At 41.1% G+C, this 12,672-nt stretch overlaps 1 protein-coding gene across 2 annotated transcripts in view; it reads left to right on the top strand.

Annotated features, from left to right (window-relative positions):
• Positions 1-619: 619 nt before the first annotated feature.
• fras1 (Fraser extracellular matrix complex subunit 1) overlaps positions 620-12,672 on the top strand; it is a 297,426-nt gene continuing 285,373 nt past the window's right edge. For both annotated transcript variants that reach the window (XM_026186631.1, XM_026186630.1), the window contains exons 1-2: positions 620-1,200; positions 8,963-8,994. In XM_026186631.1, the coding sequence (XP_026042416.1) occupies positions 1,134-1,200; positions 8,963-8,994 (99 nt within the window). In that variant the 5' untranslated portion in view covers positions 620-1,133. The remainder of the gene's footprint in view (positions 1,201-8,962; positions 8,995-12,672) is intronic.

Below are 12,672 nucleotides of genomic sequence, written 5' to 3'. Positions count from 1 at the left end.
TTCCTTACTGGTAATTATCTTGAGAGTCCAAGAAATTCCCTCGGAGGATCCTGACCCCTGGTTTGAAAATCACTGCCTTTTAATTTCAATAATCTCAAGTCATTTAAAGGTAACACAGAGTTCAGCATCTATAAACCCGCAAGTTTTTTAGATTTAACGCACATAATAGGATAAGAGCATAATGAGGTTATTCATGGAAGATTATTCGAGACTGAGAAAACTTAGGGCATCAAAACAGAAACTATTTTAAGATCACTCCAAACACGAGTTCCCGTAAAAGAGTATTGGCGCCGGGGAATTATAATGACCACAGAGGTGTAAAAGTGAGTTCAGACAGCCTACAGCTCCACTTTTCTTTAATGTATTTATTTTTATTCTCTGTAAACGTCAGATTTCCAGCTGAAAATGGGATTAAAAGGATGAATCCCTCAGCTGATCCTAGATCACCAAATTCCCCTCCAGAAAACTAATTCTCTCCCTCATGTTTTAATCCCCAGGGAGCACAGTCCCCATCATGTGAGATTATATCTGCGAGGTGGGTGGTGGAAGCGGGGGTGGAGAGGTGGGACGTCCTCTTTGACAGAGGGGGAGAGGACGAACAAGAAGGGAAAGAAGGAGGAGAGGGAGTGGGGTGGGCTCCGGGAGGACAAGTAGACCGGTCCACCGCAAGAAGTGACTTCAAACACGCGCGAGGCTCGCTGCAGGAGCGCTCAAACTCCGGCCGCCAGTCGTCGTCATGCGCCTCGGCTTTTAAAAGCGTCCCGGCTTCTGCTGCTGCAGCTGAAGAGGGAACAACTTGCTGTCGGTGACTCTTTTTTCTAAACAGAGTTTTGTGTCCAGCCGGTAGAGCTCTGAGCACGCGAACAGGAAGGAGGTGGATAACCCACTTCTCCAGGTTTCGGCATTGCGCCGCATTCCAGTCCGGCGCGCAGGGCTCAGGAGTCGGACCCGGTGCGCTCCGTCTCCCCGCTCCTTCTGAAGACTCCCGGATCTTTTCTGTTTGTGTTCAAAGCACCAATAATGCACAGAGAGACCCGCTTTCATTTAAGATAGATACAGTCGAACACAAACACACACATCCCGTTTTTTTCTTCTGACTGGATTTGGATTAAATCCTCTTTTTTTGTACGATCATGTGTGGATGGTGGATATTTGTTGGCGCTCTGGCTGGGATCCTCACCGTCCCCCGTGGGATTCACGGTTGGTATTTCTAGTCTCTTTTCACCAAGCCACTTGTCCTCCTGTCCTGCTTGTTACGTAGCCAGGTCAGGGGTTATTAGGGACCACCATGCACGCGATCCACCGACTCTAAATCGGATCGGATTTAGTTCAACCTCAGCTACTTTGTCCAGCACCGAGTGAAGAATTGTTCCAGTACGCGCAGAGAAATCTTGTGGAGGTGTGAAAGTTGCGGGCAGAGCGATCGATCACCGTTTCCATTAGGAACACTTTCATCTTAAAATGAATGCAATTTAGGCTATAATTGCTCAGGACCCACAATCGCAGGTGGAGGACCTTGAGCCAGAGCAGGGTGTTGTTACCCAAGGATAAGAGTTCCCATCCCAACTTCAGGGTTGACAGATTTTCCCAGAAGAGAAAAGTCAGCTGGTGAATTTCAAATGAGCTCTTTCATATGACACAAACACTCGTTTGATAGGATTTCTGAATGAGCACACTCCACCAGGGTTGAGCTGTGCAGTCAATAATGCTCTCCGAGTGGACCTGGAAATGTCTGATTCAGGGAGAGCGGCTCGAATATTCACTAAAACGTGCTCTTTGATTATGTTTCAGTAACTAAAAGCATTTGTTAGGCGAGTTAAAACTGAAAAGACAAAAAGAAAATCTGTTTTAACTGAGCTGCTGGAGTTATTTAACAGAATTTCAGACTTTAATTGTAGAGAAACAAATACTCTTAACTGAAACACAGACATAGAGTAACCTCATATAACCTTAACAGTAATTAAAAAAAATCTGTCTTTAACCCAAACTTCAAAGTCAATTTGAGAAAGTGAAACTCAAAGAAAGGACCAGACTTAAATACACTCTTAAACTCCCGATTTTAGGCGGGCATAGTTAAGCAAAACAATCTTCTGTTTGGATAATAGTTCTGCAGGTACCCAGAGTCACATTCAACAGACTGCAAATGAATCTGAATTAAAAAGCAACACATGAACTTGTTGTAGTTTTTCATATTCATATCTAAACACCTTTTCTTTTTAAATCCAGTCTTTCTCACGGCCTCTGTGTTGTATAAATATTCATAACTCTGCATCAGATCTAAAATAGCTGCCCATGCACGGCTACGATATTCCCATTAGAGGAGTTATAATGCACAGGACTGTCAAGAGCAGAATCTAAAGCAGGTCTGTGCAAGTGCTGCTGCTTAACTGACCCATTCATAGTTTCTCTGTACTCCTCCTGTCAGACCGAGGCATGGTTAATGTTGTAGCCTGATATCTGCCAGGTGAAAACCTCCTCTGCCTGCATGTAACAGCAGCAGCAGCAGCACCATATGCCTACCAAAGTCATTAGCATCCTCTCTCTTATTCTTGGCATGCGTTCATTCTGCTTGGCAGGACTTGCTTCAGTCAGATTCAAACTTTTATGAAGCAAGGTACCCCTTCGCTTCTTTCTGCGCTTAAAAGAGAGCATGCTGGCATCGGCGAGCAGAGCAAAACGGTTATAAATGTTCAAATGTGATCAACAGTGAGTGCTGCAGGATGTACTGAATGCCGAGCTGAGAACGGCGTTTTCTGGACAAATGTTTGGAGTCATGATGAGATTAGTGCTTTTCAATTAAGATTCCTTTGTAGAGCTTTGAGTGTGGCTCTGAGCATCTGCAGAATTATTATCTGTTACCGAATCAGATTAGAGTCGCACTCATCCAGGCAGTTATTGTTGAATATGCAAGCATTCCAGCTCAGGGTCTATGTAAATTAAACACTTTGAAGTTTGACTGCACTTTCATCTGATAAAACATTGATTTGGTTGTTTGCAGGCTTAAGTTTGGGTTAATCATAGGAGTTAAATGATTAGAACAACAGTACAAATGATTATATTTCAACACAAAGCATTTCTGGGTTATTGTAGCGAAAAGATGCGCTGATCATTTCATTTTGTGGCACATTTCTTTCAGAGGTGATGATGAACTGTGTCAACATGTGATATCAAAGAAAAATATGAAGCTGTGGTAAAACGTGTGCAAATCTAGTCCTTGTTTTTTGTTAGTAATCTTATTTTCAGCCTGTACTGTCAAAGTCTACACGTATTTAGGCCGTGATTGTCCTGAGCTGATCAGACATTTAAGGCTTCACTGCCAGCAAACACCGTTTAATACCTTAAGATCCTGTTCACAAAGAATCATCTTGTGAAAATGGACAATGAAATCTAAATTTGAACAACATTTCCTATTTCAGATTTCCATAATCCTCCATTATCTTCCACCGAACAAAGTTCTTTCCTCCCTCAAATTTGAGGGAGGGATGAAAGTCCAAACAAGGATACAGGCATTGTTGCTGTTTCAAGTGGTTTTAGAACCCGATGATGATGAAGACAATACACGTTTGGGGTTTTTTTGGTCTCAGCAGACACATTTGTGCTTAATCCAGACTTCCTGTTGCTCTCACACCTCGGTTATGACACTGGCAAGTATCTTGTGTGGGTCAGATGTGGGCCAAGTTTAGGAGCTGCCCTCGTTTCATTACCTGATATGTGGCCTATAAAAGCTGAACCTGACTCTGAGGTGCAGCAGTGAGACTAACCAGATGTTATTTATTGCTAGGAGGTTAATGTTTTAAAAAGTTTTGCTTAAATTCCTGAAATAAGGTCTGTGATTAACACAGATTATAGACAGATTTTTTACCATCATTTAGCCGTCATGCGGCATCTTTTCTTGGCATTACTGAGTTCAAAAAGGCTAATAAAGGTTGCACTTATTTATGAGACTATCATGCTGAAATGTACAAGTATCATAAATCAATACTTTCCTTTCTAGATGGCTTTCCCTCAGCCTCCATCACTACAGTGATTGGAGTCATTTTTTGTCCAGGATGTATCCTTTAACTTGCACTTTCAACAATCCATCTACAGAAATGAGAAACATCCTGTGTCAGAGAGAAGCTGAAATGCTGCTTCGTGGATATGTTATTTCTAGGATGGACTTTTGTAGTTCTTTATTAACAGCTCAGTGAAAAAAGCCTTCAGCTGATCAAAAATGCTGCAGTAAGAGTTCAGAGACCATACATTAAGATCATATTTCTCTCATATTAGCTTCTATTTATTGGCTCCCTATTAAACCCAGAATTAACAGAAGGTGTTACAGTGTTTTGTTTTATGCACCTCAGTCGTGAGGGAGACACCACTGCTGTGCTGTGGCAGTAGAATGGGAGGCAGAGCCTTCAGCTGTCAGGCTCCGATTTCATGGAGCTCCCAGTTTGGATTCGGCAGACAGACACCGTCTCTACTTTTAAGATTCAATTTCAAGCTTTCGTTTCAGATAAAAACGACGATGTGACATTGAACCACCCCTTAGTTATGCTGCTGTAGGCTCAGACTGTTGGGATACTTCCCATGATGCACTGAGCACTTCTCTCTGATGCGTTTATATCCAACTGTTGCATGTCACCAACTTTTGCCCGCTCTTTCCCATATTTTCATCTTTTCTGTCTTCCCTTTGCCCTCATCCCTCAATATGTCACGAAAGATGACGTCTCCTTCTTAACTCTCATTCAGCTGGGGAGCGTTTCCTGTTAAAAGGGAGTTCTTCCTTACCGCCATTGCCAAATATCCTCATAGAAGATAAGCTGATCCAGGGGTGGGTAATTAATTTTCCGGAGGGGCCACATGAGAAAGTTTAACTGTTGTAGGGGACCAGACCAGTAAGCTCTCTTTATAACTGGTAAGATATGATTTTAAATTATCTAATGGGAATACGAAACAGGTAAAGCACCAACGATTTATCACTACTTAAACAACTTTCACAAAAATAGTTGTGAACAAAATGTGCACATTTTGACAAAATTTCAAAGACTTTTAACTTTATACAAAGTGCTGCTTGTAGTTTGATTGCACCTGCAGTTTTTCAGCTCGTCTTTTACGTCTCTGACCCCCAGTGAGAGAAATCTAGTCTGTTTTAGGCTTGAATGTGCATTAAAGTCGGTTCAACGTTTGAGCTGATAACAGACAGCTGATCGTCACTGAGAGAGGATCTCTCTCTGGATTTGTTAAACTGCATCACTGAGAATGTTTGTTCACATATAAAGGGAGATCCTTGTCTCCTTGTCTGTGGAATGTTTTCCTCTTTGAAAGAGGAAGAAAAAATCCAGTGGTGATGCTGACTTGAAGCGCTCTGTCAGTGGCGAATTAAGCTGTCTGTGATGGTTCAGTCTTAGCACCGACTCACACTACACCTGATGTATAACACAATGCAAAAAAACTCATTTCAGTTCAGATTTCATTTCACTCACTTTTTCTTTTGCCTTCAAAAGTCAGAAATGTTTTCCCCGCCAGATTTGGACAGCCTTCGTTTGTAGCATCTGTCAGTTTGTCCCATTTCAGCCTCTGTTGTAGTTTCATTCATTCATCGCTTTGCTGCCAGCTGCTCCATAATCTCAAACTCTTTCTGTAGTCCAGGAGTAAAGATGAGAAACTGAGGAGAAAAAGTTAAACTCGTCTGCTTTGTTTTCAACTGAATGTCCTTGATCAGTCTTGTTAGGGTTCACCTGGAACTGGGCACATTTTCGACTGCCTCCTTTTTTCTCATTTGGCTTGAACAAGTGCATTAATTAACAGCAGTACACAAAGGACTCTTTGATGAGCTCGCCATCGGAGAACGGCTTTTTTTTGTAATTCTGTGTTTAATCACAAAGCTAGTCTCGACTGCTGTCACTCTGTAAAGAGTTCCTGTTGATTTTGCAGCAAAGGTTCAGATGTCTGTTCCTGCTCAGCAAAAGTCACTTTCCTTCTTTTTCTCAATTGAAATGTCTTTTTTTAGTATGAGCTGACATCTTTCAAGGCTAGCAAACTCAAAACCCTTATAAACCTTTGTTGCAACACATTTACACTGAAGCTGCCTTCAAAATAAAAGCAAAAAAACCTGTATTGTCATTTCCAGTAAAATCACTAGTTTATCAAATAGAGTTTGTTAGTTGAAATGTGAAAAACAGCAGCTGATGCATGAAGTGTGCTTATTTGTATTTGAATCCTAATTTTCCATCTACCTCACGTGGGCTGGTCAGGTGGGCGTGGCCATATTGTTCCCACTTCTTTCATAGAGGATCTGATCTGTGGAATTTTCCCTCTAAAATATAAAGGGCCATGAGACGCTTGTGTAAATAAAATTCATTAAAAAACAGTCAAAGAGCAAACTTTTGTTCCCATCATAGATGATTTTAACAATAATCTAAAAGGCTGTATGTTTAAAACACAAGTGAGACCAAAAATAAGGATTTCCATGTACTTTGGGAGCAGGGAAAGTTGTGCCAGAAATCCCTGTGTGCACTTGATATGAATACAATCCATCTTTTAAAAAACCTGCAAACTAGATGATATTAAACCCATGCTCAGATAAAATGACACTCTCTCTCAAAGACACCAACATTTAATCTGTTAATTAATGCCTGAGATTCAAAGAGTGTTGATAATTGTTTACAATCTGAACTGTTAGTTGGATTTTTCTTTAGCAGGCAGAACTGAAAAGTAAACCTCTCCACTGTGTCTTCCCCGAACTGATTAAACCACCAGATTATATTTTACACAGCACTCTTTCTCCCATACAGTGTGATAAAGAGACTATAGCATGGTGCAGCAGCATAAACACACTCGCTCTCGGGCATCCTTTATGAGGGCATAACTGTAACTGTATTCTTGTTTTCCCATCTCGACCATTATGGTAAATGTTTACCTCTGTACTTTCCCCTGAGGCAGCTTAGATTTCCCAGGTCTGGTGTCGTGAGGCTCGGAGCCCCGGCTGGGCCGAGGCGCGTGCTGCCTGTGCATCTATCTGTTTGTGTTTTTGTTAAACATTTAGCTCTCAGACGGAGCAAAGATAATCAGTGGCACCCTGCAGTTTCAGTCTAAAGGTTGCATGTTTCACATTTATTAAAGGAATTTTTTAACGGCAGCTGTTTCCAGCTGAACCGTGAATACAAATGTCGGTAAACGCTTAGTTTAATGAGACAGAAAAAAGCAAAGAAGATGCATTACTGGATTCTGATTGGCTTGCAGCACAATCGAAGTGAGAAAGGTTATAGCTGGTGTAAAGGTACTGCAGATAAAAGCAGTGTGGATGAATAGAGGTTCTTTAGATACTCGGCTGTTTTCACATAATGTCATAGTTCTGGACCCGTGTCCAATCAGTTAATCACTCTCCCCAGTGTAAATACTCCCCTGGTTCCTCTACTCAGGTTCCAGTTTTCAACCTCGCAAGCAATTTCTAGTCTTTCCAGGCTTTTTTAGTCTCAAGGATTGTTTTCTGTCATAGACTGGGCATTTCTCACATTTCTCTCGCTTACTCACAGACCGACCTCGACCAGAAATATTAAACTTACACATACCTGCTGTTTCCACGTGCCAATTTAAAAACATTCGACACATTATTCATCAGTCAGACGACGGCCTTTTCACCCTGATTTTATTAGTGCAAAGATTTTACGGTTTATTTTTTAAGTCTGTCTGTATTCTGGTCTTAGATATGAAGAAGGCCAAAGGCCACTTTTGGTTGCTTTAAGGCAGGGTTGTCAAACATAAGGCCTGGGGCCCAGAAATGCTTTGGCAAAGACTAATCTGGCCCATTCGATAGCTTTGGAATATGTGGACGGGATAGATTTGGGATTTTTAACTATGTTTTAATAAGTTTTACAGCTTTTTCTCCTGATTAAGACTTTTTCTGCTGCCGTTCACAAAAGTAATTAAGTGACAGAAAAGTTCCTGTCTTGGGTCCAGATTGAAAAAGACAACAACTATTTCCTCTTTTTTTATTTACTACAACATTTCTTCAACATGTAGAAAAACTGAAACTTCTTTTTCTTATATTAAGACATCTCATTAATTTTAAATGTGTAGTTTTACTTCTTTACAGTGACAGAAAGGAGCGTTTCACTAGTCTGGCCCATTCAAGATTAAATTGAGCTGCATGTGGCCCATGAAATAAAAAGAGTTTTACACCCCTGCTTTAGGGAATTATAAAATTTTCCATTTTTGGTGGGAAATTTTAAGCGACTCAGCTGGTCTAATAACATAATAGATGTATAAAATATGAAAATAACAGTCATTATAACAGTCATTTCATTGTTCTGTTCATAATAATCAGTGAAATAGATTTTTTTAAAATCTAGAACGTTAATGCGATGAATAAAAACTCGAGTGTGGTCTCTACTGATACGGCTGCTTGGCGATCCACACATGAGATTATGTCTTTAAACATGCTGATTAGCCATAAGTATCAAACCACTCACAGGGCAGGTGAATAACATTGATTACCTGATTACAGTGTAATAGGAACCCAACCTGTCAGCCTCAGCTACCCCCTCTCATTTCTGCAGTGTATCATAGTTATTAGGAGTTCAATAAATCCCAGCTCTGTTTACATATTTCCAAACCTTTTTAGAAGCATAACTACAGCAAAGTGGTGCATTGCTGTGTAACTGTTTGGTCAAAACTGTATGTTAGTCAATTACAAACATGAAACTTTAATATTTATAAGCTTGTTTTTGTATTATTATCCCACTGGGCTTGAGTCTCTGTGTTGCAGACATGTCCTGATCTCTTTCAGAGCTTGTCATCGCACTAAGAACTTTATAAACCTGCATCTTAACAGGGGAACTGATTGATTATCCTTCATACAGCTCGTTTGCTGTTTAACCATCTGCAGGATCCTCTCACAGGTATGATTCAGACTGAACTCTGATACTAATGGTGTGTTTTTTTCTGTATCTCTCCCTCTCTTCCTTCTATGTCACCCCAGGAGCTTGTATCTATGAAGGAGCGCTGCATGCGGTAGGTACACCAACTCCTTTTGTACTCTCCTACCTCTTGCCTAGCACCGCTTTAAATCTCCGTCCCTACTGTTCACAGAATCTGTTGTGTTTATATGGCTTAATGGGTCTTAGCTCGTGCATTATTCACTGGAGACTTGAGCAGGTTGGTGTGACTGACGTTTGAAGCTCTTACCTGTGTGTGTGTATTCGAGGATAGGCGGTAAGAGGTATTATCGGTAGGAGTTGCTGCGCATCCTCTGTCGTTTGAGAAGTAGCTAAGAAGATGTGTCTCATCAATAATGCATAGAAGATCCTGGCTTTGTGTTTGATAATGGCGATGAAAGAGCGCGATGCAGGGTCACTAGCAAAGATGAGCTGCTGTCTCCTGCTGTGCTGCCAATTGAAGGTTAGGCTGTTCTAAAAAAAAAAAGTTTAAAAGAAGTTTATGATGAGCTTTGCTCTTGTGGTTCTGCTGGGTATTGGCTAACATCCAGCGCTTCGCTCTGAGGTGTGCTTCTGCTTTATATTCTTTAAACCCGGCTGCTGGTTACTCATATCTTTGCTTGAGAGTTATTTTAATGTTTAAAGTTGTCGTGTTTGGCTAGAGGCATCGGCAGATGAGGAGTGGTTTTGTTCCTCTGTGCAGGCAGCCGGGGGTTGCCCACAGATGTAATTTATATGATTATAAACTCAGACCAGCCTATTAACTTTTCCCCTTACACCACACGGGTGCACTCTTCTGATTTCAGTCTGTCTGCTTTATTCTGGGACCAGGTATTGATGAGTTCTTCACACTGAGACGCAGTGGGAAAAGTGGGTGATGTTGGGTGATGACTTTTGCAAGAGAGAACCATGGCGGTAAATCTAATAGACTCCAAAGAGCCAATCAACAGCTAAATTCTGAAACATATGGGCCAATCATGTTGCTTTACTAGCAACGAGGTTGTTGTACCTGTGTGGCAGCAGAGGTATCTGCTCATTATGATAGTAGAGATGTAAGTAAGTGTATGATGTTTGTTGGATAGCCATAGCCATAATGTGCATTTGTGTAATCCCATGAGCAGAAATGTTGATTGTTTACTTTTTCAGTCCCAGTAAGCACTTGGAATGGAAGCTGTGGCTCTCACCCCGATATGATAGATAGAGATTTAGTCTGGTTAATTCCAGATAACTGCAAACCTTTGTCAAGTTGCTGAGCTGCAGGAGTTGCTTCTGGTTTGGCAAGTTAGTGCTCGAACTGGTGTTGGTTAAGATCAGGGTTCTTGCAGGTTCGTTCTTGGGCTTCCGCACCATATTTCATGTTAAAAAGGATGAGGACAAACATAAAGTGGACATACGTTGCAGTTTTTAAAGCTTATTTCAGTCAGAATCATGAAAAATAAAGTTTCTTTTTTATCTGTATGGCTCTATTCTGGGACCTCCGTGACCTTTCTTGAACGTAAACGCAAAGCCCAGTGAGGGCAGAGCAGCAACAAGATTAGCATTACTGAACAGAGTAAGCATCAATAACAACAAACACTGCAGTGATTAAATCTGATAAAGAATAAATGATGATCTGGGCTGGAGGTGGGTTGCAAAGCAGCTTGCAGATACTCAGCAAGAGGCTTTGGCTATCAGCTAATGTGGACTGGCACTAAAATCAGCACTAACACTGTCCACATTAGCTTTAGGAGTTCCCTTCATGGGGGTTAGACGGTGGAATACATTTGACTGTATCTTCTATGTCATAATATATATGTAGAGATAGTGGGTGGAGTCAAAAGACCATTTTTTGATCTGACTACATTTCGCTAATGCTTTTTCAAATGTTTAATGTCGTTATCTTTCTTTGTTTAATGTCTGTCTTTCAGCTGTCTGTTGAATGCAGCTGCATAAAAAAATTATCATGAAATGTGCACAGTGAAAATGCACATATTAAGCCAAAACAGGTGTAACAGGCCAACAAGGGCCAAACCATTAAAACAGGAATCACTCAACAGGCTGGCAAAGGACGGCCAGCACCTGAGGCAGGGGTGGTCATAATGCTTTGCCTCATCAGAATACACTTTTCTTTGAAGATTTTATATATTTAATAAAAACCCTGATTTGTTTTTTTCCTGTGAGTTACACGATTTTAACCTTGGCTGAAAGAGCCGCGAGTCTTTAAAGAAATTTGTCAGCCAGGTTTAAGTGAAGACTTCTGAGGGTCTACATGATGTTTCTAATGCGTTTCCTTCCCGAGGCTTCTTAAAGAAAGAAAAGCTGACCTGTTAAAGTCATTCATTATTAGCACAGCTTGCACTTTGAAACGATTCAGCCTTAACATATCTTTTTCTCCTTTTAGCAGTTGAACCTGAGGAAAAACAAAAGAAAAGAAGGAAATTTGCTGCTGTGCACTTTGTGTCTTGCAGCAAATGGTAAACTCTCTTAAAAAGCCTTAAACAAGGGTCTCAGCAGTAGAGTTGCGGTTCCCAGGTAGACTAATGATGAGCTCCTGCTTCTTTCCTGCTGTGTCATCAATGTAATTACAGCAAAGCTCAGAGCAGCAAGCTGTAACATACCTGCAATCCTGTAAATGCACACAAACACATCCTGTCCCCTGTGTTACTTTTCCCTCCGCTTTGAAGGAGGGGAATGTTTGCAGCAGGGCCGTAAAGACAGGGATGGCTCAGTTAGTGTTTTAGGAGGGAAAAGGGGGGAGGAGGAGTGAGGGTGGAACAGAGGGGGAAAAAGATGAGGGCAGAGAGACGGGAGGGACGTCCCAGCATGTTCGAACGCAGCTGGGAAAAGGCCCTCCTGGAGTTCAAAGTAAGTGGCGGCCCCTCAACACCTGGAGTGGGGGGCCCATAGATACAAATGTGCAAAAGAAACACGCGGATTAAAGTGCAGGTCTCGGTAAAAGCCTGCAGGGCCTTCTGTGTGTTTGGTTCTGTGGTGAAAATAATCACAAGTCCTCGGTGTGCTCTTTCTTCTTTTTCCAGACTTTAATTTCTTTATTTGATTTGGTTTAGCGATCGGCTTGATTTATGCCAATAATAACTCTGTCAGTGCCTGAACAAAGATCATTCTGATCACTCGTCACAACTAAATTAAAAAAGACATAGAGGCGTGATTATAAATATAAATAAATATGAGCTGACAGGCATTTTAAACCACAGACCTATTTCATATCAGGTCAGTGAGCCAGTTTTCCCATATCTTTCTCAGCGACTTCCTGCAGCTATTTTCAGCGCTTTAGCGATTTCATGGTTAAAGTCATACGTTTGACATAAGTTTGACAAACACAGCAGTTTTATTTTTTACAACTTGTGCTCACACGTTTCATTTACCCTCTCTGGCCTGCTCAAATACACAAGGTTTTACTCACGCTGTGTGGTTTGATTGATCAGTCAAACATGAGTTAATGTTTTTCCTACGTACGAGCATTTTTTATACATTTCAGGAAAAGTGTCACAGTTGGCATCACTGCATGAAAAACTGGATTTCCAGCCACATGAACTGCCATGAACCTCACTGTTTCAGTAAAGAAAAGTGAAGACTTTTATTAGTAGTAGTAAAAGTACTGCATTTACTAAGGGCTTTGACATCCAGTATGCATGTGTTCATATTGTTATCATCATATAGTTTAACTGTCATCAGGGACATGAATGATTATCAGGAAACTAAAACGTTTAAAAGGAACGTGTCGGCTCTGAATCAGCGCTTTATTAAAACTCTA

This window comes from Astatotilapia calliptera, chromosome 12, assembly GCF_900246225.1.
Source record: "Astatotilapia calliptera chromosome 12, fAstCal1.2, whole genome shotgun sequence".
Taxonomy (NCBI): domain Eukaryota; kingdom Metazoa; phylum Chordata; class Actinopteri; order Cichliformes; family Cichlidae; genus Astatotilapia; species Astatotilapia calliptera.
This window is presented reverse-complemented; position numbering and strand designations above follow the sequence as displayed.